This window comes from Mizuhopecten yessoensis, unplaced genomic scaffold (assembly GCF_002113885.1).
Source record: "Mizuhopecten yessoensis strain PY_sf001 unplaced genomic scaffold, ASM211388v2 scaffold11085, whole genome shotgun sequence".
Taxonomy (NCBI): Eukaryota; Metazoa; Mollusca; class Bivalvia; order Pectinida; family Pectinidae; genus Mizuhopecten; species Mizuhopecten yessoensis.
In genome coordinates, this window is record NW_018408872.1 from 275,929 (window position 1) to 301,078 (window position 25,150).

At 34.9% G+C, this 25,150-nt stretch overlaps 1 protein-coding gene across 2 annotated transcripts; it reads left to right on the forward strand.

The window, feature by feature from the left end:
- Positions 1-396: 396 nt before the first annotated feature.
- On the forward strand, positions 397-11,842 carry LOC110465516 (UBX domain-containing protein 4-like). Of its 2 annotated transcripts, none has more exons than XM_021521406.1 (12): positions 397-573; positions 1,362-1,467; positions 2,134-2,162; positions 2,698-2,816; positions 3,110-3,246; positions 3,510-3,564; positions 4,083-4,252; positions 4,508-4,630; positions 5,640-5,742; positions 6,679-6,801; positions 10,068-10,273; positions 11,253-11,842. In XM_021521406.1, exons 1-12 carry the CDS (start codon positions 492-494, stop codon positions 11,368-11,370), a joined length of 1,371 nt encoding a protein of 456 aa, XP_021377081.1. In that variant the 5' UTR covers positions 397-491; the 3' UTR covers positions 11,371-11,842. The 2 variants fall into 2 exon arrangements, with proteins under 2 accessions (XP_021377081.1, XP_021377082.1); XM_021521407.1 differs by lacking the exon at positions 6,679-6,801 and adding an exon at positions 8,248-8,370.
- The last annotated feature ends 13,308 nt before the right edge of the window (positions 11,843-25,150 follow it).

Sequence of the window (25,150 nt, forward strand, 5' to 3'; positions counted from 1 at the left end):
AATGTAATCAGGAACCAGAGACGTATAATACATTATATATTATTATACGTCTCTGTCAGGAACAGATACTAATTTTAAGCTTTGCGGATGTTAAATGATATTTTGTGTTCTTCATAATGCCACAGAATTAGATTATATCTAAGTCCGTGATAATGCCTTATAACGTGTCGTTCAAGCTATTCCGAACCCCTTAATGATTTAAATAAAATTACGAGCACCACGCCAAACGCCAACCTTCCAAAAACTATTACGATGGTCCAAGCGGTCACACATTTTCGAAAGTCTCTCATTGATATCGGTATCGGCAACTAAAACTGTTCTCCGGAATTTTGCCTTGCAAAATAAGCATAACCCTTTTTTTCCCATAATTATTTCCGCCCGTGAATGTTTTTATTATTAGTCGTTCATGTTAGCTTCCGGGATCGAAACGAAAGCACAGTCATCGGATGATATTCATTTCACGTTGCAACATCTGAGAGTGACACGATACAATGGAGTGGTTCCCTGGCTCCATACCACAGGCCATACAGACAGCCAAGCAAAACAACGGTCTCTTTGTGGTTTACGTACAAGGTCAGTTTACTCGGGAAATATAACGAGTCATCGCTGTCATATTTGTCTGACAGAGTGATTGGGTGAGAAATTAAAAGGAACCACGCTGCTCAATCGCAAAATAGATGCTACTGCTAACGCATTTAAAGTTGTTGGGGTTAAATATTAAATGTTCAAAACTAGTTAAACAGTTATCTTTATTCGTAGACACACACCAGACTTACCAGTAGAGCCTACGTGTTGAGTGACCCGTTTCGGAGCCCCTATGGCAGAAATTACCGAATAATCACTGCACTTCACGTTGTTACCTAACAAGGAAAATCCTTTAAATTTTAATCTAAGACAGTCAATTTGTAATCACTTCTGTAACTCTACAATGGTAACTTTTAAACTTACCTTTCTTGTCAGCCGACTGGAACATTCCTATGTTCCAGATGTCAACAACCGTAAATTTACTAACAAAACCACTGACCCAGGACTAGAACACCCAAATATGTTGGTGAACTGGTTACAGTCTAAACTAAAAGGGGGACATATATACAAATATGAATTATATTTTCATCAATGGACATGTATGGACCCCTGATAAAAGAAGTGACATCGGAAAATACTGTTTTCCTATTGAATTGACTCAATTTCCATCATACTCATGATCATGATAACACAGTTTGGTATTCATAGCGCCTATGGTTTGTGTTTATTGTCAATGCCAAGGCAAAGGTAAACAAATATGTACATTTATATGTACATGCATCTATATCAAAGGAACAATCTTCCGTACAAGTAGCTTTCAAATTGTTGTTTTTCAGGTAAAAATGAAGATACAGAAAAGATGGCTGATGTTTGGGAAGACAAAAATGTGATATCTACTTGCAAATCCAACAAATGTACAGTCATTAAGATACAAGGAGACAGGTAAGCTATATGGAGGGATATTTGACTGTGTAGTGAGTACACTTGGCTCATGTCTCTCATAAAATATATTCTCCAATGGCTCAACTCCTAGTGGCAAAACAACAAACACCAACAGGCCATTCACATTGCACAGTCTACATCAGTGATGTTGATGTGTAATTCCAAACAAACTGGTACAAGTTTATTTTTTGTTTGTTTACTTTTTAACACATGAACACCAACAACAAAATACTGACAAATCTAGATCTCAGCATCCTTTCATAAACCCTGCATCACCTTTAAACTGAGTGCAAGATTGAAATATATTTTTTTTCTTCACGAAATGCTTATTTTTATTAAAAAGACGATTGAAGTCAGCAACATGCACATAGTACAGCAAAACAAATGCTTAATGGAAGCCAGCTGCTTTACTCAAAAACATGGTGATTTATTATAAGTAACCAGTATTTTTTTAGCAGATCAGCATTTCGTTTTCCATATTTTCCTACAGTTGCTTCTTAAAAAGAAATAGTTAAAGATTATTTATTCTTTAAAAGTATATATAGAGAAAAATGTTTCAACTTTCATATGTTTTCAATAAATATTTTACCCTTATCAGTTCCTGAAAGATGCAGCAAACACCTTAATTATAAATGACATATTTATTTTACCATTTGTTTGTTGCAGTGAAGAAGGAAAATTCTTTGGAGAAATCTGTATCCTTTCAATGAACATACTGATGTAAGAAAGGTAATACTAAAAGTATAACTGTAGGAGAGAACTTAAACATGTTTTGGATGATCAAAGATACGGTTTTACTTCAATCATATTTAACCTCTTATGTGGAATACCTTGATAGGCAATTATAAATACCATATAAACGTACAAGTATTGGACAGCTTTCAATTGGTATTCATAGTTAATATAAATGCCAACTATTGAATGACGTATTCAACATGCAGTGTAGCATGCTTGATGGAATTTGACGTTTGTCATTAGGAAAAATGTGTATATAAACATGTATACAAATTAAAGGATCAGTCATAAATTAATTACGTTCTGGTCTGATTAGTTAGGATACAAATCTAAAATCTTCCCAAGACTAATTAACCTTGGTCAGAAAACTAAAATAAAATATGGAAGACGTGATCACATTCGGAAAAGGAAGTCTTTGAAATTTAAGTTTCCCAGCCATTCATCAAAGCAGATTTAAATACCCGGTATGTTTATGCTGCCTTAACTCTACCCTAGACCCTATATTGTTTTTACCCTCTACCTACTTCATCGGACTGAATGGTGTGCCGTTGGAGGTTACAGGAGGCCATGTTGAAGCAGATACATTTGTACAGAACATCACCACAGCACAACAGGTAAATAGCCTCTTCAGCATTACTTTTGTTGGAATCAATTCCAATGAGTTCAAGTTAAATTTTACTTTGACAGAAGTACATGAGTCCCAAAAATGATTTTTTTATGATGCTTCATTTAAAAATAAGTTGAGCTCCAGTCAGGAGTAGAAGAAAAACAATGTATCAGCACAGTTTGTTATGTTTGAATGGCTATGAATCTATTTGAAAATTTTGTCATAAGAATATGTTATACTGTGCTTGTTAAAAGAAGACTGATGTATTATGTTTAACTTTTTTGTATTTGATTCAACCAGAAACTACAAGAGCAGATAAGTAAACATAATCCTGCTGCATCATCTTCTGCTGTCTCAGAGTCTGTAACAATGGGAAGTTCGTCAAGTGCAGCAGCCAAATCAGCAGATAAACCACCACTGCAAGACAGAGTAGAAATGTAATTATTAAATCTATATAATTTATATACATGTAACATTATTACAGATCAGTAAGTAATGATTTTACATGTAGATTGTTGGTGATTCAACTTCATTTCTAGCTGCAGTGGTTTGAATGTGAAATGGCCAGTTCTTTGAAAGAAGAAATATGTGTCCAAAAAACAAAGGCTGAATTGTAGGACAGATAACATAATAATGTGTTGACAAAACTCATCCATATTATGAAGAATCACCTCACTTATTGTTATTTTCCTGTATGTAGGGCCAAAGCAAAGATGGAACAGAAGAGAATTGAGAAACTACAGAAAGAAAAAGAGGTTGGTATATATCATATATGAAATTACTTTATAAAACTATAAAAAGTTCAGTTTTTCACAATTCCAAACTATTTTTTTCATGCAGAAAGTATGGCATTGGAAACCTTGTTCTGTAAAATGAACTTAATAGGGTGTATATATATGTCCACATGTGCACAAGGAATGTTTCTTTGTGGAAAGTAGATCATCTGATATGTTGAAAGTTACTACATATAATATGTGCATGTAATATATGAAGTCAAAGGTAAATACCTGTACGGATATACAAGGCATAAATCAAAAACTGTTTTGAAGACATTTGTAGAAACCTTCTCGGGCTGGGTGAAGATCCCATTCAGTAATATGAAATTAAAGTGAACTGAACTCTCTGAACCTTCAAGTAGAGGTATTCTTCCTACTGAGTACTGACCTTAATCATTTCTCAAAATACATGGCGTACACTTGATTATTTTGTTTACCTGGTTCTACATTTACATTGCGCGCCATAGGCTTCTCATAACTGTGTGAACATTCTTCAGGAAACCAAGTTAAGAGAAGATGAACGACGAAAACTGGGAAAAGATGTACATAAACTGAAACAGTACCAGGAAGACAGACAAAGAAAAGAGCTGGAGGAGGAAATAAGAAAAGACAGAGAAGAAAATAAGAAAATGAGAGAGAAAATAAAAGAACAAATTGCTAGAGATAGGTACTGTATGTAATAATGGTGACAATATGATAATTCCTTATATGTAGATACAGTAGGGTGTGATTTGATCAGGAACTAAAAGAGCTCAGTTACAGTCTGTCAGTCTGTTTCATACCATCATATAAAAGATGTTTTTCAATTCTTAAATCTTTAGATACCATAATGATACTATAAATGGGAAAACTTTACTATTAATTGAAGATTTTCTAATCAATGGGAATAGCTAACAATTTTTGTGACTCTGTTGACATGTAGAGAAGAGAAGGCTCAGATGTACAAGAGAAAGAAAGACGAGCAGGATATAGATGCTGAAGAGAAGAAGAAAGCCAAGCTTCAAGCTAAACAAGAGGCAGCAGCTATGGATAATGCCAGGCGAAGGTCAGTGTCTTTAGTCCATGTTTCAAATGACACTAAAACATCTCTTGATTGTGGATAGCATTAATAAATGTGATTCCTGTATACATATAACTTAGCCAAGTAAGTATGTGTGAATCAGTAAAAAAACTAGTATGCATACTGTGTATGGGAAAAAAATAACTATAAAATTCAGTTGCAACAAGCTTGGGAATAGGTATGTTTTTATTAGTCAGATCTATCGCTTTCATCCGAATGGTAGGCTTCTTCAGGTCCTAAAGAACTCAACCCCAGCTTGTTGTGATTACATTTTATACTTAACTTAGGATGCATATATGCCTTTATTACAAAAAACAAAAGTTTTGTTAGTTTCTTGGGTCTGAAATTAGTTACCTGAATCTGAGCCAGAGTACCTGGTTTGGATCTATCCCTAGAATCATACATTCTAAGTTATGTGGTGTAGACTTGATATACACAGTATGCATTCTATTTTTTTTTTTAGCTTTTCAAGAAAAGCTGATCTGATATATTATAAAAGAGTCCTGTATTAAAAATAATTTAATTCTGGGCCAAAGGGACAAATAGATGTAGATGGTACCGGTTAACGTTGATAGCCAATGATAGTGTTGTGTGTACAGTAAACCTCTTAAAATGCCAACATTAGTACAGAAAAATGTTAAAAACGGATTTAACAGCACAACATGTATATCAGAAGAGAACATGTAAAGAACCATTAAAAATGGTAACTTGGCATCAATTGCTACATTAGCTAAAGTGACAACTGATGTATTGATATTTTACAGTTACTGTTATCTATATATGGTATAATACAAATTGGGATAGTTTTTAGCTTTTTACTTAGAGCTTGACAAGGTAACAAGTGAAGGTTAAACTTTATTAGAACAATTTTATTAAGTGTTGTGAGTGTTGATTGATGCAACTTAGTTATGAAAAGTTAAAAAAAAATTAGTCTGAATTCTAAATGTACCAAAGTAAACTCAATTGTGAATGTGTGATGTTGATGTGGTTTCAGTGAGAATGCTAGGTTACAAATACGCCTACCCGATGGGTCGTCCATCTCCAATATGTTCAACTCGTCAGACACTCTGGAAGCCGTCCATCAGTTCATCACAGCTGTAAGTAACACAGACATTCTATTTATTATAAAGTAAGAACAGGTCAGTATAAAAAAATATATTTTGAAAATTCTGAACTTGAAGGGAAACTAAAAAAAAATTAGAGCAAATTTTGATAATTGCTCTAAAATATAAAAGAAAATTCTGGAAAATGAAATTTAGTGTTATAATTAACCATTGCAGAACAATGAAGTTATGTAGTAATGGAGATTAGATGTTTTCATCAGTTGAGCCTAGGTGTAAGCCTCAAAATTATTCTTATTCATTTCTGCTGTGAATCATATAAAAAGATATGTTCACCTTTGTATGATCCTTACTCTCAGAAAACATTTCATTCTCCAGAGCTTTAGGAAGAATTTAAACGAGAGCGGACTGTTACATTTCCCTGCACAACGTGCAGCTTTTAAATGTGTCAGACCTAGTAGGGTCTTCAACTATTTCAGTGACAATTATGATACATGTATATTCAACTTAATTAAATGTATATTCCAGATATAAAATAGACAATCTTTTCTGTTCAGTTTGGCAGGGAAAATTGCTTGGACTGAATTCTGTAAATGTACATGTATGTTTTAGCAGTAATCTTATTTTTACTGCTTTTCACATTCGCTATATTGCACTATATTATGATTGTGTTCATTGGAATTTCTAGATATTATTTTTGGTGTGCCTGTTTGTTCATGCTCCAGTCTTTCAAAATTGGTACATGTAATTTCGTAAAATTTGAGTACACAAAAATACATATATTTAGTACTGGCTTTACAACAGCTACCTAATGGACCCATGTAAAAATGTTTTTGTTACATCATAAACAGTATATAAACAATAAGTTGAGATATTATCACCTGTTTATTGTGTTAATAAACATCCTTATATATACATATTCAACATTACATGTGATTATTAAAATAAATTATAATTCTTGTTTACACATAGACAACCGGACATCAGATGTCCCTATCCACAACCTTTCCTAAAAGGTCATTCACAGACGAGGACCGAGCTGAAACGCTAATGTCCCTTGGCCTAGCACCTACAGCAGTTATTATCGCTGTCAATGTAAGTAACTGTTTTGGGGGTATGTAAAATGCTAATTAGGGATCCCTGTACCACTGCAGTGTGGGGTTTCCTTTATACAGTAACCTCCCCTTAACTTCCGCTTGGACATCATTGTAGCACAGTTTGGCCAAGCCACTTCCGTTGACCAGGTAGCTCAATCGGTTAGAGCAATAGTATAACAATCTGAAGTCCAAGATTAAAGTGGTTGCAAGGAGAGCCTTATATCTATCTCAAATACTAATGTTAAAAGAAATAAAATATAAATATACAGATAAATTTAAGACACACAGCTGCTTCCATGGACCAAATTTGATAATGTTGTCATAATAATGTCAAGGTATTTTTTTTAATGATGCAGAGCTTTAAAAAACAGAAATATTTGTGTAGGATTATGTTTTAATACCTTCACAAGTATGATTAGCTGCGATAGCGTGGCTTTCTGACGACGAGACATTGTTTTTATATGTTGCGTCGTCAGTACTACGAAGCGGTCCTATGCCAACTAATGGAGCAAAATCAAAAGTGTTAATCTGCAAGATTGCATGCAATTCACGCCTGATATGAGTATAATGTTATACAAATATTGCATTATTATTAAAAAAAACCCGAATCCTTTCCCATGCAAAAAATCTTTTACGAAATTAACCAAGTTCGTCTTTTGGGAATAAATAGCAACGGCCGCCATGACAGATAACGTGTGATGTTATCTCAATATCCTTTCTATATATGGCCTGCATGGCCAAATATAGCATTACTACTGATGCCGCCATGTTTACCTACGATTTCCATATTGGGTCATGATCATGACACCCATATTTGGACGTCTGACCTATATCTGAAGAGGTGAACTTTCCAACATGGCGTTCAATTCAGATTTCAATTGAGCTTGCTACGTTGACTTGATAATTTAACAACATTTTAGTCAGAGTTTAACTTCTAGTTGTGCAGGATTTCAACAGAAATAGTTCCTGTTACAACCCTATTTATGGATGCGGACCAATGTACATGTGCTGTCAATTAATTCTAAAATTGANGCTTGGACTGAATTCTGTAAATGTACATGTATGTTTTAGCAGTAATCTTATTTTTACTGCTTTTCACATTCGCTATATTGCACTAAATTATGTTGTGTTCATTGGAATTTCTAGATATTATTTTTGGTGTGCCTGTTTGTTCATGCTCCAGTCTTTTAAAATTGGTACATGTAATTTTGTAAAATTTGAGTACACAAAAATACATATATTTAGTACTGGCTTTACAACAGCTACCTAATGGACCCATGTAAAAATGTTTTTGTTTTATCATAAACAGTATATAAACAACAAGTTGAGATATTATCACCTGTTTATTGTGTTAATAAACATCCTTATATATACATATTCAACAGGAATACTTATGACATTACATGTGATTATTAAAATGATTATAATTTATGTTTACACATAGACAACCGGACACCAGATGTCCCTATCCACAACCTTTCCTAAAAGGTCATTCACAGACGAGGACCGAACTGAAACGCTAATGTCCCTTGGCCTAGCACCTACAGCAGTTATTATCGCTGTCAATGTAAGTAGCTGTTTTGGGGGTATGTAAAATGCTAATTAGGGATCCCTGTACCACTGCAGTGTGGGGTTTCCTTTATACAGTAACCTCCCCTTAACTTCCGCTTGGACATCATTGTAGCACAGTTTGGCCAAGCCACTTCCGTTGACCAGGTAGCTCAATCGGTTAGAGCAATGATATAACAATCTGAAGTCCAGGGTTAAAGTGGTTGCAAGGAGAGCCTTATATCTATCTCAAATACTAATGTTAAAAGAAATAAAATATAAAAATACAGATAGATTTAAGACACACAGCTGCTTCCATGGACCAAATTTGATAATGTTGTCATAATAATGTCAAGGTATTTTTTTTAATGATGCAGAGCTTTAAAAAAACAGAAATATTTGTGTAGGATTATGTTTTAATACCTTCACAAGTATGATTAGCTGCGATAGCGTGGCTTTCTGACGACGAGACATTGTTTTTATATGTTGCGTCGTCAGAGCTACGAAGCGGACCTATGCTAACTAATGGAGCAAAATCAAAAGTGCTAATCTGCAAGATTGCATACAATTCACGCCTGATATGAGTATAATGTTATACAAATATTGCATTATTGTTGAAAAAACGAATCCTTTCCCATGCAAAAAATCTTTTACGAAATTAACCAAGTCCGTCTTTTGGGAATAAATAGCAACGGCCGCCATGACAGATCATGCGTGATGTTATCTCAATATCCTTTCTATATATGGCCTGCATGGCCAAATATAGCATTACTACTGATGCCGCCATGTTTACTACGATTTCCATATTGGGTCATGATCATGACACCCATATTTGGACATCTGACCTATATCTGAAGAGGTGAACTTTCCAACATGGCGTTCAATTCAGATTTCAATTGAGCTTGCTACGTTAACTTGATAATTTAACAACATTTGAGGCAGAGTTTAACTTCTAGTTGTGCAGGATATCAACAGAAATAGTTCATGTTACAACCCTATTTATGGATGCGGACCAATGTACATGTGCTGTCAATTATTTCTAAAATTGACCCGGTGTGATTCACACCGGGCTTGCTCCATTACAAGGCATGGGATCAATTTAATACCCGGCCGGGGCAGAGGAGGCTGGGTATTAATATTAGTACTAAAGTATGATGTGGGACATCTTGCACTTTCCTCTTTGCTGAGGGATTTACTATTTGTACTTTGGTTATGTGTCATTCAAATAAAAATAAGAAAATTGGAAGTATCAGTTCTGTCAGGTACATGTAAACTGTAAAGGTTATTGAGGGCCTAGCAAACGTGTCATACTTAACATAGAATTGATGTAAAGTTAGAATCCATTAAAGGTGTTATTCAATCACTCCAAAGTAGTTTTATCAAAGAAATGCCTGATAAAACAAATCAAGGCAGAGGAATCAAAAGTCAGACACAATGTGTTTTTAAAACAGTAATATACAATTGTCGTGTAAAATGTCTTCAGGATAACATCAGAGCCCAATTACTGCAACAATGTATAGCAATTCTGTATGTTAGAACTTGACCAAGAAGTAGAGAAAATACATAAAATTATAAATGACTAAAACATTTTTTTGTTATGTAGAAGTGGATGTGATGAATCTGCCACTGATGGTCTTTAAACAGATTTTGTCAGTTATTCCCAAATGTACTGAAATTGAAATAAATAAAATTCTAAAACAAAAGTTTTGTTTTTAGCATAAGTCACGTTCATCAGCCCCATACGGAGGAGGAGGGGGAGCAGTAAGCGAGGGAGGCATTGTGTCCATGCTGTTAGCTCCTTTTCTGATGATCTGGAACTTTATATATTCACTTATATTCGGAGGGTCAGAGTCAACACCACCTGCAGGTCAGGGATCAACACGACAGCAGAGGGCAGAACCTCAACAACAGAGGCCTGGCTCGTAAGTTACATAAAACAGGAAAGGTCTAACATGTAGGTCACACAAAACAACAGATATGTAACACGTAAGTCACACAAAACACATCTTCTAGCACATCGGTCACACAAAACACATCTTCTAGCACATAGGTCACACAAAACAACAGAGATCTAACACGGAAGTCACACAAAACACATCTTCTATCACATCGGTCACACAAAACACATCTTCTAGCACAAAGGTCACACAAAACAACAGAGATCTAACACGGAAGTCACACAAAACAACAGAGGTCTAACTAGTAGGTCACACAAAACAACAGAGATCTAACACATCGATAACACAAAACACATCATCTAGCACGTAAGTCACACAAAACAACAGAGGTTTAACACGTAAGTCACACAAACAACAGAGGTCTAACTAGTAGGTCACACAAAACTTGACTTCTAGCATGCAGGTCACACAAAACACAAGGTCTAGCACGTACAATGTAAGTTACACAAAACAACAGAGATCTAACACGGAAGTTACACAAAACAACAGATATATAACACGGAAATCACACAAAACAACAGAGATCTAACACGGAAGTCACACAAAACAACAGAGGTGTAACGTAAGTCACACAAAACAACAGAGATTTAGCACGTAGATCACACAAAACAACAGAGATATAACACGCAAGTCACACAAAACAACAAAGGTTTAGCACAAAATTCAAAAGACATTGAACAAATCTTGAGCTTAGTTATAAAACACAGATTTATGTGTGATTACATTGTACATTTTTACTCACAATATACATTCACAATCTGAAGTGGACATTTCTTATTCTCCATACACACATTCACAATCTGGAGTGGACATTTCTTATTCTCCATACACACATTCACAATCTGGAGTGGACATTTCTTATTCTCCATACACACATTCACAGTCCCTCACACATTGTGTAGATTAATGAATTATTAAAAATAACCATATGTTGATGTTGCAGGAGTTATCAGAAAAGACAAGCTAATAAAGATGGAAATATCACACGATTTAGAAATAGTGAAGATGATGATGATGATGAGAATGCAACTTGGAATGGAAATTCAACACAGCAGATGTAATTTGAATTGTCATCAGTCCATATCTAGGATTTCATAAGTTGACACTTTGTTGCATGGGGCACTGTTCCAATTCCCATTCCATTTGGTAAAACAGTTTTCATTCAATTACCTAAAGATTATGCTACATGTACCTACACATGTATCTCCATTGGAAAAGAGTTCTATGTAAAGAAATCAGTTAAGTGTCTTCATGAATGGTAATTTAATTATGATTAATTTATTGATTACACTGTGGTTAATTTATTGAAAACACACATTAAAAGGTTATACTCAAGAATGCGTGCATTGATAACATTCAAGTAAATCTGAGCAGGTAAGGAACCTTAGGAATTTCAAGGGCGATAACTCCAATATAAATCACAGGTATGTTGTGTAACCTTATCATTGCTGAGAAATCTGATTGATAGATTGTTGTCATAGACTTATATTGGATTACTTTGATATCAATGTGCAATTAAAATAACATGTACTCTATACATGTGTTATTATTTTCCTGGAATAATCTTCAATATAAAAACAAATTGTTTGAAAAGAAGTAAAACCTTGCTGTGTCATAATGCTACTGATTCCATGGGGGGATGTAAAATGTCATACATTTCATATAACTTTGATGGATATTTTAGTACCGGAAGGGAAGGGGGGGGGGGGGGGGGGGAGGTTTTTAATAAATGGATACGGTGACATTTTGGGAAGGAGAGTAGAAAGTTTTAGTAGAACTTAGAATTAATGTTTTGTTGTCATTCTAAATCGAAGATATTTGACTTTTTTTTTTACTGTACTTTGACAGAGAGTGATTGTTTTTCTTTTTTCATTATATTACATTCATATGTACTGGCTGGTACATGTAAATATATAAAACTTTATGAGAGGTTCTGTCAATATGTGTTAAATTAAGTAATAGAAAAAAGGTTATTTTATATTTTCTTCTGGTGAAGATTATTTTGAATCCAATAGCATGAACCAACATATATATTGGTCTGGGTTTGAGCAGTATGTATACAATACAGGCTACCATACATGTTATCAACTAGCATAACATGCAAACTCTTTGTTTTATTACTGAATATACAATGTACCATCAATGGACAGTGGTCTAAAGTAATGAAGAGTAATTAGACAATGTACCGTCAATGGACAGTGGTCAAAAGTAATGAAGAGTAATTAGACACTGTACCGTCAATGGACAGTGGTCTAAAGTAATTAAGAGTAATTAGACAATGTATTGTCAATGGACAGTGGTCTAAAGTAATGAAGAGTAATAAGACAATGTACCGTCAATGGACAGTGGTCTAAAGTAATGAAGAGTAATTAGACAATGGTTGCCAATGGACAGTGGTCTAAAGTAATGAAGAGTAATTAGACAATTTACTGTCAATGAACAGTGGTTTAAAGTAATGAAGAGTAATTAGACAATGGTCGCCAATGGACAGTGGTCTAAAGTAATGAAGAGTAATGAGACAATGTACCGTCAATGGACAGTGGTCTAAAGTAATGAAGAGTAATTAGACAATGGTTGCCAATGGACAGTGGTCTAAAGTAATGAAGAGTAATTAGACAATTTACTGTCAATGAACAGTGGTTTAAAGTAATGAAGAGTAATTAGACAATGGTCGCCAATGGAGAGTGGTCTAAAGTAATGAAGAGTCATTAGACAATGTACCGTCAATGGACAGTGGTCTAAATAATGAAGAGTAATTAGACAATGGTCGCCAATGGAGAGTGGTCTAAAGTAATGAAGAGTCATTAGACAATGTACCGTCAATGGACAGTGGTCTAAAGTAATGAAGAGTAATTAGACAATGGTTGCCAATGGACAGTGGTCTAAAGTAATGAAGAGTAATTAGTCAATGTACTGTCAATGGNTGATAAGTTTAAAGTCACTTAACAAGTACATTGGTTAATAAAATGACCAATGAAAAGGCTTGGAATATGATCATCTCATGTTGTATAAAGCAAACCATGGTGGTCAATATGGCTGTGTTTATTCTGTGAGTTGAGAATTGTGAAATAAAAATGTTATGATGTAAATATTGATAATCATGTTGGATTGTTGTGTAATAGAAATATATAAAGCTACATTATCGTTTATTAGTTATAAAAGACTGGATGTCAGACAAGTAATTTGACCCCATGCTACCGCTAAATGGGGGGGAGGGGTTGTTGCTAGGTGATAAGGCAGCTGGAGCTATCAACATTAGTACGTTTGTTTTTATAGACTTTTTTAGCAACATGTACGACCTTATCATATGTCTTTACATTCTATGTATTTGTAAATTTCTTTTTTCGTTTAAAGTTTTCTATAGAAGTATTTTTATCCCACCATTATCTGATGGTGGGCCATTCAAATCACCCTGCGTCCGTGGTCCGTCCGTGGTCCGTCCTTAAACAATTCTTGTTATCTGTATTTCTCAAGAAGAATCAGAGGGATCTTTCTCAAATTTTATATGTAAGTTCCCCTTGGTCTTAAACTGTGCAGGGCAACTTTTGAGACTGATCGGATGAACAACATGGCCGACAGGCAGCCATCTTGGATTTTGATAGTGAAAGTTTGTTATCGCTATTTCACGGGAAGTACTAGAGGGATCTTTCTCAAATTATATATGTAGGTTCCCCTTGGCCTTTAGCTGTGCAGGGCAACTTTTGAGACTGATTGAATAAACAACATGGCCGACAGGCAGCCATCTTGGATTTTGATAGTGAAAGTTTGTTATCGCTATTTCACGGGAAGTACCAGAGGGATCTTTCTCAAATTATATGTGTAGGTTCCCCTTGGTCCTTAGCTGTGCAGGGGGCAATTTTTTAGACTGATCGAATAAACAACATTGCCTACAGGCAGCCGTCTTGGATTTTGATAGTGAAAGTTTGTTATCGCTATTTCTCAGGAAGCACCAGAGGGATCTTTCTCAAACTTTATATGTAGGTTCCCATTGGTCCTTAGCTGTGCAGAGCAACTTTTGAGACTGATTGGATAAACAACATGGCCGAGAGGCAGCCGTCTTGGATTTTGATAGTGAAAGTTTGTTATCGCTATTTCTCAGGAAGCACCAGAGGGATCTTTCTCAAACTTTATATGTAGGTTCCCATTGGTCCTTAGCTGTGCAGAGCAACTTTTGAGACTGATCGGATAAACAACATGGCCGAGAGGCAGCCATCTTGGATTTTGATAGTGAAAGTTTGTTATCGCTATTTCTCGGGAAGTACCAAAGGGATCTTTATCAAATTTTATTTGTAGGTTTCCCTTGTTCCCTTGTGTTAAATGCTGTGGAAATGTTTCTTCCCAAAATTATTTGGGTCACCAATATGTTAATTGGGCCAGTGCTTCAAATTTTTTACTCTCTCCAAATAAAATTTGGGGGCCAGCCAATGCAGGTTTCCCACTATCCTTTAATGTTCATGTTTACTTTTGAAACTGATCAGTTAAACAAAATGGCCTACCAACAGCCATCTATGATTTTTGACATTGAAGGTTTGTTAGTACTATTTCTCAGGAATAACTTGAGGGATCTTTCTCAAATTTGATATGTAGGTTCCCCTTGATCCCTTGTTGTGCATGTTATATTTTGAGACTGATCATAAAAACAAAATGACTAAAAGTAAATATGTGAAATGACAAACTCACTTTAAAGGTTGGCCTTCATACACATCAATATTAAGTTTAGATCAAAATTTACCTCAAGATGCATTTAAGAGAAAAGATCGAACTGACAAGGAACTAATGAAGATAATGATTGTACAGTGGTGGGCGCCAAGATCCCTCTGGGATCTCTTGTCATGTTTCATATCTGCATTGTATTTTTCACAATATATTTAGATATTATGAGTAAATGAGGGTTATAATCATTTTGCAAGCTTTATTATTTATTAATAGTTCTAATGATTATAAGGTTCAGGTTTTCATTCCATTATGTTTTGTTACGACTTACTATTAGCAGCATAATGCTAGTAAAATTCTAGTCTTGATGTATCTATTAAGCTGTATACATTTTATTGGTCTCCTGAGAAGTTTTCTCATATCATTACCATTACCACAGACATTCTCCGTTAGAGCAGTGTCCTATAAGATACTCTACATCATGACATATATAACAAGTTCAATTTGCTTTGTTTTACAAGTCATTCATGTACCTCACTTTATTACTTTTGTTGGTTAATCCAATGAAAACATTTATAAATAAATCTAATAAAAGCTGTATTTAAAAATAAATTCTCAATGCCTGCTTAGTTAAAATATATGTGTGGCATGTACAAAGTTATAGTGTGCAATGAAAAGAACAATATATAATATAGATTCATTTTTCTTGCATACTAGACCGAGATATCAGCATTTCTGGAGGTGCTGGAAAATTCTACTCAACCCACGGGTTTAGATCGCTTAAACGCGCAGACTAGCTTGGGAATTATAGTGACCTTTCGGGGTCACGCTATTGTTCGTGACGTCATTTTATGACGTTTTTGGGGTCAGTCAGGGTCATTAACGTCATTAACAATTGGCATCGTGGCTTCATATGTAAATGAGAAATGTGCGGAAAATTTACTACTTTACTAGAAAAACAGCTGTTTTTACGGGTTTTAGGTAATAAGCAAGAAATAGAATCAGTAGAATTAATATGGTTGGAATCGTTCAATGCATAATCAGTTTACTCCATGGTACCTAGTGATATAAGGACATCTATGTAATACATGTAGTAATGAAGACAGTGTGGCAGATCTAGATCAAACAGAATACAAAACAAACATGCAAAATATTAGAGCTGGGCACAATTCTAGAATGAACCAACCATCAGTTTTTAAGTAAATGGACCTGGAATTTGTAAATAATTATGGGAAGAACCATTTCGTGTCCATATGTACAACATGCATGCACTCTCTATACAAATACATTTTATCTGACGGCATGATTTTAAATTCACATACATTGTGCATGTTTTTACATTTAACGTTAATTTATTTCCATTCACTATATCCCTAGACAAGTCAACACCAAAACAACCTGCTTCACTTCATTGTGTTCAAGATATTTTTACTTGTAATAAGAAGAGTTGTCTTTCTTACCAGACAAACAAAATAGTTGGGTAAAGTGTAACTTTGAAATTAAAAGGATGATTTCATATTAAGTTAAATATTGATTGATTGATGTACCTTCTACTTGTACATTATGGTTTAATACAATATATATGAAGAACTTAAAAATTGGTTGTAAAAAAATCATGATTCAAAGGTAAAACCCTAATTCAAAGTCATATAAAAAGACAATTGGGAAGAAGCAAAATAATAAAAAAAAACAGAGACTATGAATATCCTCAAAAACTGGTGTAACACCAGGTTCTCCGGAAGGATGACGTAGCTTCCTAGTCATATATGACACTTACAGTGATGTCTTTTGTCAAATCCAGAAAAAAACTTGATTGGTCACCAGCACGTTTGACATGGTGAACAAGTAATTTATATAGACAATGGAAATCTCCTAGAAAGTTGAGAATCGTGTCTGGATGACCATTACATTCTTAACGTGAATTGAAGTGTCCCTGACAGAAAACTCTCCACCTAGTTGATTGAGCAACACTATGCAGCGAGGATACTGAATATATATCATGCTGTAGACAGCCATCTGTAATGAATAGGGAGGAACGGACATTTACGATAGGTTTTTTTTTAACGTTTGTCATAGCGTGCACTGTGAAGTGGCCATAACTGTCATGTCAGGAAGAAGTGACAAACAAGAAATTACAGAGGTTATTCAGGACAACTTACTGTTAAATATTGTGTAATAATGTTTCATTTACATGATGATTTATAATTAATTTTATTTTTTACCCCACCATCATCACCATTTGTCCGTGGTCCGTCCTTAAACAATTATAGTTGTCGCCATTTATCATAAAGAACATGTTGGATTTTGTTAATGCTTCACATGAAGGTTCGCCATAGTCTTTAGATATGCATATCGAATTTAAGGACTGAGCGGAAAACCAAGATGGCTGTCAGGCGCCCATCTTATATTTTGAGAGATAAAGATTGTTAATGCTGTACCTGAGGGATCTTTCTCAAATATCACGCAAAACATTTCTACGCGAATCTATTTTTTTTTTGGGACTAATCGAAAAACCAAGATGCTCCGACAGGTGACCATCTTGAATTGTGAGAGTGAAAAATTGTAAGCAATTTGTCTCAGAAAGTATCTTAAGGATTGCCATGGTCCCTAGTTACGCATATCAAATTTCTAGATTAATCGGAAAACCAAAATGGTTGACAGGCGGCCATCTTGGATTTTGTGATTTAAATATGGTTATTAATATTTCTCAGAAAGTACTTGGGGGATCATTCTCAAATTTCACTTGAAGTTTACGCATGGTCCTAAGTTACGCATGTCAAATTTTTAGACTGATGAAAAATAAAGATGCCTGACAGTTGGCCATCTTAAATTTTGAGAGTTCACAATGGTTAGCGATATTTCTCAGAAACACTTGAGGGATCTTTCTCGAATTTCACATGAGGGTTCCCTACCAAACAGCCATCTTGAATTTCAACAGTTCACTTTTTTTTCCTATTCCCCCTTGGTCCCCTTGTTAAAACTACCCATTGGCCCTAATGAGAATCCAACCCTCTTTGACAACTCCTATGCTTATGTACATAGTTATGCAAATCTTATACAATAACATTTGTTATAGCGGCAAATAATATATGACAATGCGAGGTTTAACTTAATGTACAAGATTCCTGTTAAGGATTTTTAACATGGGTAATAGTATATGTAGGGAAAATGAAGAGCAACGTAGATCTGATAAAGATGCTTTGATGATTGGCATCAAGATCCTTCTAGGATCTCTTGTTATAATTGAACGTAAGCAATAATTATAAGAGTGTCAATAGTATTTTCGCAAACTTTTCATTTTCATGATTGTTTTTCAATAACTTCTTGAGTATTTGAGATTGTGAAGTAATTAATCACATACACACATTCACATCGCATGGCTTTATTTCCTAAATGTGGCTTAGTTAATATTTTTGAGATTATTGAATTCCTGACCAACTCTGCGCGTGATTTAATGCCACGAACATGTCACATGTCATCTAATAATATACTCGATAACAAGAGGATACTTAAAACAGTGACTTCAGCATGGCGGCATTTCCCTAATCACTCCGCATGACCTTTTGTAACTGTTCCAATAACGCTAAACTCCGAACAAACAAATTATTTTAAGTCATGAAGTATGACTTAATGGGGCTTAAGGTTCAACAAGCCCCCTAAAAGATGAAGTGTTCCATTTTCGGTACTCGACCAGCCAAAGATTCCAAGTGAATCTGACACACTTTAATGAGCTCTATAAATAGACACACGTGCTGTTGATACCCAAGAATACATAAGATGTAGGTTTCATTACAGTAATAAATTTGGTCTTTCAGAAACTTTGCAGGAAATATTAATATTTTTCTTTAAGAAGTGTTCCATTTTGGGTTCCCTCATCCTATAGGAATACCCATGGAAAAGAGCTCATCTTGACATGAAACAGAAACCATGCCAAGTCCTTTAGTTTTACTATAAAATATATCAAATGTGTGTTGTCACTTTGATAACAATACATTATCGACCATGTCGATCGCACTTACCCTCAAGAATTTGACATTAAGACTCTTTTTCCATTAGCCATTTCCCCCGATCTTTACTCCCAGCAACCCAACCAACAGGGACCGCTTTACTAATAAGCTGTAATAAGCATGCTATTCTGAGTGTGAAATTTCCCTTTCTTGAAGTGACATCATTGATCCCCTGTCAAAGGTGTTAACATATCGCAATTGCTTCGATATCACGGTATGTTCCAGAATATGAGGATTCTCGCATTACGTATCAAATGCTGACGACCAATTGCCAACACAGGGTTTCGAGAGATGCATGACAATTAGGACGACGGTTGAGATTTTGTTATCGACGGCATGATCTCATTGGGAAATATTCTGTTTCATTTGCTACATGTACTTTTTAATTTTGCTTATTTAGGTGCCTTATTTTTTGTCACACTTTGAGAACGTGACGCTTCTTGGATTTGTCTTAGATTTACGTGACGAATGCCGTTGGTGAAGCAGAAAACGTTCACACTTCCAGGATGCTTGGTATTGATCTCCCTGTACTTTTCGTTTTTCAGGGTTCTCCTTCTAACTTTTTCCGTGTTAACATTTCTGTTTTTATATGAATGTTAAATCCATATAAAAGTAGAGCGGACCGAACATAACAATATTTCAATTTGCATGTGTCGCGTAAAAGTACGGCTACATTAAAGAAACGAGACAAGAAGCATCAGCTCTCTGTAAACAAAATCTACATTAATCAACAAAGAAAAAAAACATATCGGAGCTTCACCAGACAACGGAAAAATTGAAGTCGACAGGCAGAGACGACATGAGAAGCCGATCAGACATCAAGACAAATAAGTAAGACAATAAGATCTGTCACGAACACATTGCACCGCATCACCTATGACATCCGACATTGTCAAACCTCGGAAAGTGTATCGGTCACCAACATGTCACTTCACGTAGTAGATATGTAGCTGACATATGGAATAAGGTCATCATCAGTGTTTAGTAAAGCATCTAAATTATAAAATAAATAAATAAATAAATAAAGGGCTTTACGTACCTACCCCTCTTTATCAACAATAGTTCAGGTAATTTGAGTTTCCAATCTTATGCCTCCTAGTATGAACGATGAGTCTCAGAAGAACGAAACAGCTGTATCTATCACCAAAATACAAAGGTGCACTCACCTTTGTGAGTTCCATTCATCTTTAGTAAAGCTTCAATCGAATACCATTAATATATGTTCTCTCGACCTATACCACAGCTTTGAGTTCTCTATGATAAATATACGAGCATTTAAAATAATTAAAGATAGAATAGTAGAATTAAGTATACTGAAAATATAATTCATACAAAAATTGCGATTTTCCCTAATGCTTCCGTGGAAGCCCATCACTAAATAAGTTTTAAAGATACGCGAGTAGATGCAAAGTGTATGGCAGGGCGGATACTCATTCTAATGTTAAGAATGTCACGTACCGTTTACATGATTACATTTATCTATTAAAGACAGTTTAATCATTTTAAAATAAATGTGTTTATGACCATTAATAAACCTCACAGGGCACGCACTGATCATTGTTGATGGGATTGGAGAAGTAAACGATACATACATAAAGATGAAATATATAATAATGTCAACACACACCACCAAGACAAAATAAATTTAACAAACAAATATGAAATATACTCATCGTCAACACACAAGGATATAATCGAATTCAGAGTACAAAAAGACAACAACAAGACCTAATTGACCATCAAAACTAAAGGGAATTCATCATGAAAAATAATTGTTTTAAATAACCAGACTTGTTCCGAAAACACAAAGTGTTTTGTCTTTGTTCAAGTTTAGGTTGTCTTTCAACCCAGCCGTACATTCTGTGCCTCTCAGACTATTATAATTGCTATGCTCCCCTTAATCGGCCGATGCTGACAACCAAAAGGTCGGCTCGTGCACGTGACATATTCGTGTTGGGTCTGTGCTAAAACAAAAACGATTTATGTACTTCCGTCTAACCATTATAACATTACTCTGCCCAACCCATCCACAGATCGATATGTCCACGTCTGACGGCATGTGTAAGTGAAAACATTATCATTGTCAAGGTCTACAGGACACAGGCCATACGACAGCTCCGGACACTGGCACATTCTAAATTAAACTCAATCAGCAAAGTTCACTGATTGACATGTTTATACGTCATTGCCATTATTTCTTTAATCAATTGTTTTTCAGTGTCTGTTGAAAGTCATATATCTTAACATTCATGCCTGGTTAATGAAACTGTTTTCGTCTGCACTGTCATTAGATAGAATTTCAAATTCAGTATATAGCTGTTTAACCTTAATGTGTTTAACAAACTAACTATTTATTGACGAACCAACTACATCTGAGGTGAAAGCCTCTTTATCGATCCAGTATGTTCACCTATGTGGACGAGAGAAAGGCTTGATCATTAATACACTTGTCTCCTCTTCAATTCCGTCGGTGTGTCCCCATCACAATAAGGTTGACTTAATTGTATAAGTGTCAATGCATTATTGTAAAAATACAAATGTTATTGATACTGTTAGAAATGTAACGTTGTTTATTGAAATTTTCGATTTTAAATATTGAATTATTGTTTGATAGCATGAGTTAGAAACAAAATTGTCAATTCATTGTCAATAACCTAGGAGGAAAGCCTACCTTAAAATTGATTATTATTCGAAGCACCTAAATTCGCCCGTTCTTGACTTTGAGATGGGATTATGTCTTTTTGCCATTTGATGCATTTTGAATCAATCAAAATATGTAACATTTACATGTTTGTATAATATGCATCAGCATATATAGAACAGAAGTAAGTATATCTTTGGTTGTCAACTTTGCAGAACATCAATATCACCCAATCTTCATTACTGCCATGCTAATAAGACCTAATATTTCCCCTGAATTTCACCATCGTCCATAAACTAGTTATTCATCAACAAGTATTCGTATCTCCTTACTGTAGATATGCTGCAATACTGGAACTTTTAAATCAAACCCTAGATTGCTGCCATGTTGAACTGACATTTGCATATACCTAATCATCGTAAACTAATCCCCTTATTTTAGCTAAATTGTTGAACTGGCATTTGCATATACTTAATCATCGTAAACTAATCCCCTTTCTTTAGCTAAATTGTTGAACTGACATTTGCATATCCTTAATCATCGTAAAATAATCCCCTCATTTTAGCTAAATTGATGAACTGACATTTGCAGATACTTAATCATCGTAAACTAATCCCCCTATTTTAGCTTAATTGTTGAACTGACATTTGCATATACTTAATCATCGTAAACTAATCCCCTTATTTTAGCTAAATTGATGAACTGACATTTGCATATACTTAATCGTCGTAAACTAATCCCCTCATTTAGCCAATTTATTGAACTGACATTTGCATATACTTAATCATCGTAAACTAATCCCCTTTCTTTAGCTAAATTGTTGAACTGACATTTGCATATCCTTAATCATCGTAAACTAATCCCCTCATTTTAGCTAAATTGATGAACTGACATTTGCAGATACTTAATCATCGTAAACTAATCCCCCTATTTTAGCTTAATTGTTGAACTGACATTTGCATATACTTAATCATCGTAAACTAATCCCCTTATTTTAGCCCAATTGATGAACTGACGCATTTGCATATACCTAATCATCGTAAACTAATCCCCTTATTTTAGCTAAATTGTTGAACTGACATTTGCATATACCTTATCATCGTTTACTAATCCCCTTATTTTAGCTAAATTGTTGAACTGACATTTTCATATACTTAATCATCGTAAACTAATCCACTTATTTTAGCTAAATTGTTGAACTGACATTTGCATATACTTAATTATCGTTAACTTAGAAGTTCGAGTGTCTGTAAATGTCAGTTAAACAGTATGACTACAATAAGGATATTGATCTGTGCGGTTCAGATGTCTGTTAATTACATTTTAATAGTATGACTACAATAAGGAGATTGATCTGTGAGGTTCAGGTGTCTGTAAATGTCAATTAAACAGTATGACTACAATAAGGAGATTGATGTGTGAGGTTCAAGTGTCAGTAAATGTCAGTTAAACAGTATGACTACAATAAGGAGATTGATCTGTGAGGTTCAAGTGTCTGTGAATGTCATATAAACAGAATGAATACAATAAGAAGGTAAATTTATGAGGATCAAGTGACTGTAAATGGTTACAGATACATATTGCGCTGGAACCTCGTTAATTAATACCCTGCAGATTACTGTACTATGTACTGTTATATTGACATTTACCTATACCTTTTAGAAAATTTCCGTTCATATAACTCAAATATACATTGCATTTCACAAACAACAGATAATGCATTTCCCTGACGTTTATTCGGAAATTGAAATATACCTATCACATGTAACGAGGATGCGGTGTAGGCTACCAGTCATCGCACCCCAAGAACCGTGTATACAAATATACCTTTGCCAAATTGCCCATATTTTATGTGTCCGGTTGTTTCAGATTGTTTTCACGTACAGTTACACAAAAGCGCATAGCGTAAATATTTCATTACAAATAAAATTGGTATAATGAATGTTCTGGTCACGACAATGCCAATATTTGAAATACAATAATGGTCAGCACGTGGTGAAATACTCGTAGATAGGCCGGTGATGACGCACAGCGTTTCAAGCAAATACTCACCAAATGTTCATCTTCTTCACCATCTGTCTCGTATACAGACAATTTAGTATGCTACCACGTGCTGTTTATCTCTTTCACCACATATAATCGGTTTGTACCTGTACGTGCTTTGTTTACACCTTTGGGATTTGTATATATCCCCTTTTACTGCCATCGCGGAGTGATCCATCTTGGATCAGAGCATTATTACATCGGTTTGCTGTCCATAGAATACAAAGGTGAAACGCAATATAGCTGTGTTGTGAACGAACGGAATGCAAATAAAGCAATGGACCAGGATACAACAAAATGACTGATAAACAATATATACTTAATGGGCATTTGCAAAATTGATGTAGGTATTCTTCTACATGTGCGTTTAGATGTACACAAATCTTTAACAAAAAGCTGGTAAAAAGTTTAACCTGCTGAGAGGACATCACTTAGTGTATGTTCATGTACAAAAGTATTCTCTTGGAAAAACTTACTATAGGTATTGATTTTCTTCCAAATAGATTGAATTTTGCGAACACCAGACATAGTTGAAATATCTTATTAGAATCCTTGTTGGTATTAACATGAAAACAAACAAGAGAGTACAGGATTGTTATCAAAACCGTTATTCGAACGCAAATTCGATAATAATTAGGACAAAGATTAATACGGATGCCATTAAAAGAAGGCTGTGCGTCTTCTGCTCCATCGCCTACGTACACCATTTAAATCTAGGTCAAATCTAGGTTATGTCACGAAATCACATGGAGTCACAATGAAACTACCATGCACACTAATGAACACGTACCGAACAGCGTCGACGTGCAGACAGCACAAGGAAATGGAACATGAGATCATGATAGAGACATTGAAACTTGCCCCTAGTCTTCACCTGTATCTCATTAGCATTCAAGAACGTATTACCAATCTGTAGGGCAGTGCCTATATCAGCACTCTGATGTAGTTGTTAAATAGATAAATAGCGCGCGATCCTTGCAAAATGGTTTCAGGAATTCAGTCAATTATTACATTATAACAACAATGATTTACATTTTGCGATATGTACATTGCAAAAAGGGTCACTTTACGTGAGGATCAGTCTTGCATTGAAACCTCTCTCTTGACAGTGACAAGTGTATTCATGGCTATTCCGGCATGTGATTTCATTACTCCAACCTAGTATGCTATCCATTGCACATGTTCTGTTAAGTCATAATGAAAACTAAATTCATATGAGTTTGGGGTATAAAACGTCAGTATTTTCCTTTTAAGGGACAGAGATTAAACATCACCATTCCTCAGTTGGGGGATAAGCGAAAAAAATCATTCACAACCTGGGACACACCCCTAAACAGTTGGAAGATTCTCACTTATGTTTGTTCATTTTCCTTTCACAAAAACAATACATATAATTAGTATCGATCCTCTCACAAAGTAAAACCTGTCTCTTTGATTCATTTGGAGCACAATCACATAAAGTGAAGTGATTTCAATATTGAGCGATTTAAATATTTT

What these genes read in the sequence shown, in the direction of transcription:
- LOC110465516 (XM_021521406.1), top strand. Translation starts at nt 492, where the DNA reads ATGGAGTGGTTCCCTGGCTCCATACCACAGGCCATACAGACAGCCAAG. An exon ending in CTTTGTGGTTTACGTACAAG is followed by an intron (nt 574 to 1,361) that starts GTCAGTTTACTC and finishes GTTGTTTTTCAG; the next exon opens with GTAAAAATGAAGATACAGAA. An exon ending in TCCATCAGTTCATCACAGCT is followed by an intron (nt 5,743 to 6,678) that starts GTAAGTAACACA and finishes GTTTACACATAG; the next exon opens with ACAACCGGACATCAGATGTC.